General features: G+C 41.4%; 1 protein-coding gene across 1 annotated transcript in view; it reads right to left on the bottom strand.

The window, feature by feature from the left end:
• Positions 1-6226, bottom strand: part of SCUBE2 (signal peptide, CUB domain, EGF-like 2) — a 106695-nt gene extending 100469 nt beyond the window's left edge. Inside the window, 4 exon segments of the mRNA XM_006885598.1 lie at positions 1680-1686; positions 5257-5348; positions 5351-5371; positions 6121-6226. Of these exon segments, the coding sequence (XP_006885660.1) occupies positions 1680-1686; positions 5257-5348; positions 5351-5371; positions 6121-6226 (226 nt within the window).
• Positions 6227-6491: the final 265 nt, after the last annotated feature.

Raw genomic sequence — 6491 nt, 5'->3', positions numbered from 1 at the left:
CTTCACTGGCCCTCTATTTTTTGCTTTAAACATTTTTGTACTATTTGAATTTTTGCTACAATAATCACTGATTGTCATTAAACAAACTATGTATAAAGCAATTATGCCAATCAAACATTAACTAGAAGTAAAGAGGTTCCAGTTTTGTTTGGATTCCATGGCATAGGAAGCCAGAAATGGGCATTTTCTTTCAAGAAGGAAAAGAAGAGAAAATGAAGATTGCCAATAAAGAGTAGACTTTCCAACTATAAACTCTGAGCAATTCCATTTCATTTGTAGTATGTCAAACCCAAAAGCTAAGAGTAAGGAAACCCTTATTGCTTGCCACTTAATGCAACAATGAATGAATGGAAATCCAAAATCTATGTAAACATTCATTAAAATAAAAAAAAAAGAAATGAATTCCAGGCTTTGCACTTTGCACAGCAGGATTGAGTTACAGTTAACCTATGGGCTTGAGGTCATTCAGTAGCTCCAATAATGTTTTTTAATAAAATTTTTATTTTATACTGGTTTAAAAAAAACACAAAAGACCAAAAACATTTACTAAATGTGTACTGTATCTGGAAAAAAAAATTGTTTCTGCCTCCAGAAAGTATTTGTTGACTGGTGGACTTAGAAAAGTGAACATTTTTCTTCCAAATAGGGTACTAGGTTGTGAATGTAAGTACTACAGATGAAATTTCTAATATGTAGAAAATTTGATATAAAGGAATTGGCAGAGAGATACATCTAGAGGAGATGGCCCTTTTAGCCTCCCAAGTCATAGAACAGAAAGAAACAGAGACAGAGAGAAATGCCTGCCTGTCCCAGGGCAAACATGAACTTGAAGAAACAAAGAGTTTCATGGATGAGACATCAACTCCACTTTCTGTGAAACTGACTGACAGCATGCCTCTCCTGCTAAGAAAGGGAAGAACTTTGTTCCTCATACACAAAAGAAAGCTTCCTGAATTATTTCCCAAGTGGTGTCTGAAATGACAGTCAAATCCAAACTTAACCATTATAGTCCCATCTGTTATTCATATTTTCTTTTAGTCTTCCCCTCCTATTTAACAAAATTAGTTTTTAAAATCTCGTGTCTCAGCTAAGCTAAGACAGAGAGACAACAGTATAAAAACATTTGACAGATATCCAGCTACTTGATCGTCACTACATTCTGTCTAAATATTTTAATTGTGGGTTTGTCTGTTTGTTAGAGAAGACATTTGTCAAGATGTTAGTTATTAAGCCTATCTTGCACACTCATTTATTCAAAACCAGTAATTGAATTATTGTCTACCATATACAGGGCACAACAGGTCATTACATATTGTTATGAAACCCAACAAATTTTATGGTGAGAGGTCATAATGTGAAACAGATCAGTTGAATCAGTATATAAATAGTAGGACATCAAACAGCACAAAATAGATGTTCATGAAATGTTTTCTTCCTGACCTAAAGAAGCTAAAGCATCTTTTAAAGTGCCCGAAAAGGACATTCTTACTGTTGCTGGTGTAGTTATTGTTGTTGTTAAATGCCTTCGAGTCGACTATAACTCATAGCAACTCTATGAACAACCAGTAGGAACCTTGCGCTATCCTATACCATCCTCACAATCTCAAACATGCTCAACTCCATCGTTAGAGATACTGTTTCAGTTCATCGTATTGAGGGTCTTCCTCTCTTTCTCTGACCTTCCACCTTTCCCAGTATAATTTCTTTCTCCAGAGACTGGCCCCTGCTGATAACATGCTGATAAAATATACAAGACAGAATTTCACCATCCTTGCATTTAAAGATTGCACTCTAAGACAGACTTGTGGTTCTTTTGGCAGTCCATGAAATATTCAGTTCTCTTCTCCAGCACCACAATTCAAAGGCATCAATTCTTCTGTTATTCTTATTCATTGTCCAATTTTGAGATGCATACAAAGCAAATAAAAATATCATGGCTTGGATAAGGCACACCATAGTCTTTAAAATTACATTCTTGCTCTTCAGTGCTTTGGAGAGGTCCTTGACAACAGATTTTCCCAATGCAATGTCTTTTGATTTCTTGACTACTGTTACCATGATATTGATTGTGGACCCAAGTAAAATGAAATCACTAACAACTACCATCTTTCTCCATCATGATGTAGCCTATTGGTACAGTGGTAAGGACTTTTGTTTTCTTGACATTAAGATTTAATCTACATTGAAGGTCGTGGTCTTTGATCTTCTGCACTTCAAATCATTTTTACTTTTTGCAAGCAAGGTTGTGCCATCTGCATAAACCAAGTTATTCATGAGTTTCCTCCAATCTAGATACTACCTTCTTCTTCTTATAGTGTTGTTGTTGTTGTACAACAACCCTATGTACAACAGCCCTAAACCCTTTTCTATTCTGTGCCAATCTTATTGTCTCTGACACACCTACCCCATTACCCCAGTCACTGCATCAATCCACCTAATAGAGGGTCTTCCTCTTCTGCACTGTCCCTCCTCCCTCCCCAGCATAATGCCCCTCTCCAAGGACTGGTCCCTCCTTGCAACATGTCCAAAGTATGTCAGATGAAGCTTCAGAATCCTTGTCTCCAAGGAGCAGCCTAATTTACTCCCCTCAAAGATTAACCTGTTCATTTTCTTAGCAGTCCATGGAATATTAAATACTCCTCTCTAGCACCATAGCTCAAAGGCATCAATTCTCCTTCTATCATCCATAGTCATTGTCCAGCTCTCTGATGCATAACAAGTTATTGCAAAGACTATGGCCTGTGTCAAGTGCACCTTAGTCTCTAGATTGACATCATTGCTCTTCAGTACTTTGGAGAGATCTCTAACAGCAGACTTTCCCAACACAATACATTTAGAAGGGGTCGTGGTACTAGGGATATTGTAGCTAATGTTGGATGGATCTTGGCTGAAATCAGGGGATACTAGAGGAATGTCTATCTGTGTTTCATTGATTATGCAAAGGCATTTGACTGTGTGAACCACAACAAACAGTGGCTAACTTTGAGAAGAATGGGAATCCCAGAACACTTGATCATGCTTATGCGAAACCTATACTCAGACCAGGAGACAGTTGTCAGAACAGAGCAAGGGAACACTGTATGGTTCAAAATTGGACAGGTGTATGCCAGGGATTGTCCTATCCCCATACCTTTTCAATCTATGTGCAGAACAGATCATCCAGGAGGCTGGGCTATATGAGGAGAAATGTGGCATCAGGATTGAAGAAAGACTCATCAACAATCTGCATTATGCAGATGACACAACCCTGCTTGCTGAAACTGAGGAGGACCTGAAGCACTTGCTGCAGAAGGTCAAGGACTGCAGCCTTCAATAGGGATTGAAGCTCAATATCAAGAAAACAAAGATTCTCAATACTGGGTCAATTGGCAGCATCATGATGGATGGTGAAGAGATTGAGATTGTAAATATCTTTAGTTTGTCTAGTTCCACAATCAACACCCTTGGCACTAGCAGCCAGGAATTTAGGAGACACATTGTGTTGGGAAAGTCTGCTTCTTACAGTATAGCTTCTCAAATTACTTGCTCAGCATACATATTGAATAGGTTTGGGGAGAGGATACAACCCTGACATACATCTTTCCTTATTTTAAACCAATGTTCCCTTGTTATTTTGGGACAACTACTTTTTAGTCTCGGTACAGATTTTGCATGAGCACAATTAAATCTTCTGGAATTCTTATTCTTCTCAATGTTATTCATAATGCTTTATGATAGTCAAGTATCTTTAAATACTCAATAAAATACAAGTAAACATCATTTTGTTATTCTCTACTTTCAGCCAATACCCCTCTGACACCAGCAATGATATCCCTTGTGTCACTTGCATCTTCTGAATCCAGCCTGAATTTCTGGCAGTTCTCTGTTAATGTACTGTTTCAGCCTTTTTTTTTTATTCACCTTCAGCATAGTTTTATTTGAATATAATAGGAATGATTTGGTAATTTCCATATTCTGTTGGACAACCATTTTTTTTCCAAGAATGGTAACAAATATGGATCTCGTTCAGTCAGCTCTTAATTCACCAGATGTCATAAATTGACCTGTGTTTCCCCTTATGGCATGTCAGTTTGGCTAAAGTATGATTCTCAGTGGCTTGGCAGTTGTATAATTAAGTAATCATCCTCAATGACATGATCTAATATGATCAGTCAATCAATTGTAAGGGGATTCAAATAAGATGCAAAATCCTTTACAAATCACAGATTTTATTCAGTGTAAGGGGATTTCCCGTAGGGTGAGACCTTCAATACCTTTTATCTTACAAGAGATAAACGAGAAGGAAGGACCTACCACCATCAGGAAAAAAGAACTAAGAGTGGAGTGTGCCCTTCAGATTTGAGGTCCCTGTGCTGAGAACCCCCTAGACACAGACTGATATCAAGACACATGGAAACCTCCAATCAATGCTTGACCAACAGATGTTGAAGGGGCTCAAGAACTTCCCCCCAGAGCTAAGATAGAAAAAAAGCCCTTCCCCTAGACCTGGGAACCTGGATTCAGACTTTGATCAACCTAAACTGTGGGAGAATGCATGTATGTTTGTTAAACCCATCCATTTGTGGTATTTCTCTCATGGCAACATTAGATCACTAAGACATGAAGTTGATGAGTTTTGCAAGCATACAAAATCAATTCCCAGAAAAGCTAAACTCAATTTACAAAGAACTGAAAAGTTGGGGTAAAAGAAACCACAAATATGCTTGCCAAGGTAAAGTTCAGAGGTGAGAGTTTTAGAGATGAGTCCAGTTTTAAACTTCTTCCTTCACAGGAAAGCTATTGACAGAATCTCACAGGACTAAAGAGGGATACCAAGAAGCTTAGAGGGTATGAGAGATGCAGGACCAGGACAAAGCTGGGGTGGAGAGTTGGCTTTCTTTCACTTGCAGACTAACTACATAATCATAATCATAAGTCCCTTTCTTAATTCCCCAGAACCTTAATATCCTCATCTATGAAAAGAGTGATAGGATTGGTCCAGAGGTCCCTTGAAGTCCTGCTATGGCAAGTCATGGTTTATTTCCCAGGGACAGCTTCCACTATGACTGTCCAGTCTCTGCATTTAAGAGTTAGTGGAACAAACTAATCTACAGTGGCCCAGAATACAAAATGACAGAATCTAGACTTTAGGCTGCAAATCCTGCAACTCTAAGACTTAAAACAGCCCCCTGCATGCATGAATGGTGATGATAAGAGCTCTGGAGGTAATGAGCTTCCCTTGCTAGTCTCTGGCCCCCAAATCACTTCCCCTTGCACTGCTTTGCCCTTCCCCAGGTAGCCAGGTTTGCAGAATCACATGTAGGAGGTGGGTGGATTCTGGTGCAGGGCATTGGTGTGACAGTCGTCTGCCCTTGGGCACACTCATCCTTGTCTGCAAAAGAGAACCACAGCCTGGATCCGCTGGCCTTGACCCCTCTCCAGCACCCACTTAACTCCTACAAAGCCACAATTCATGGGAGCCCCTATGATGAACCATACTTTTTTTCCAGTCTCCTATTTCATGCACTTGTGCCCACCAGCTTGCAATACTCAACTCAACTCCATCTCCTTCAGAAAGCCTGTTCTGACTCTCAGGTGAAGCGTCCCTCCCTATGGTGCTCTCTTTCCACTCCAGCACGTATCACATGGGGTTGTCACTGTTTGCTGGTTTACCTGCTTTCTCATCTAGATAGTTTCTTGCCAACTAACAGAGTCTGGGTATGCCATGCCAACCACAAGGCCTGGCACAGGAATAAGCAACAGACAATGAAAGAAGAACCAGGTTTGCAAAAAGGTTTTGAAAACCAGACAGCTGTTTGTCAGCTTTCTCCAGCCGTGAGTGCAAGGTAACATTCTCTCTGGTTCTGAGCTGACACAGACCTGAGCCTTCAGATTGTGCGAGGTGAGGTCTCCTTCACAGCCCCCACTCACTGCTGCCCCACCACTCTTAACCTGGAAAGCGGCTTTGGCAGAAATATCTCCGGTTGACAGCACTCCAAGATGTTAATTAAAAACAAGAGTTTTGAAAGTCCAATTCCCGCAAAACGTCCTGAGTACTTATCTCCAGCTGCCAAAACCCCAGGCTTGTTGATAAAAGGGCCACTTAAGGGTAGTTAGAGATCTCAGCCCTATCCCACATACAGAAAAGGCGAAGTTTGCGGCCCCAAAAGAAATCGTCAAAACTCCTTGGCCCCACAGTTAACTCATCAGTTTCCCCATTTACACAGTAAGAAGTTGAAACCCACATGGCTGCGTCTGGAGCAACTGCTAGTCACGTTCTCCGGGACCCGGGGCTGCAAGAACTGTCATTAGCCTGGGTCCGAGGCTCGGCCGCGGGAACGCAGGCCCTGGGCCTCCGGTGCGAGCGGTGGTGGCGCCTTGGCCCGGCCAGCGAACGGGGGCCCCGAGGGAGTCGAACCCACCCCGGAGCTCTCGCCCCGGCCGAGGGTTGCCCGTCCCGGGACGACCTCGAGAGGGGACGGAGCGCAGCCCTTGCCGGCGCCTGCCCCGCG

Source organism: Elephantulus edwardii, unplaced genomic scaffold (genome assembly GCF_000299155.1).
Source record: "Elephantulus edwardii isolate Elephantulus edwardi_28Jun2011 unplaced genomic scaffold, EleEdw1.0 scaffold00044, whole genome shotgun sequence".
In the NCBI taxonomy this organism is placed as follows: domain Eukaryota; kingdom Metazoa; phylum Chordata; class Mammalia; order Macroscelidea; family Macroscelididae; genus Elephantulus; species Elephantulus edwardii.
This window is presented reverse-complemented; position numbering and strand designations above follow the sequence as displayed.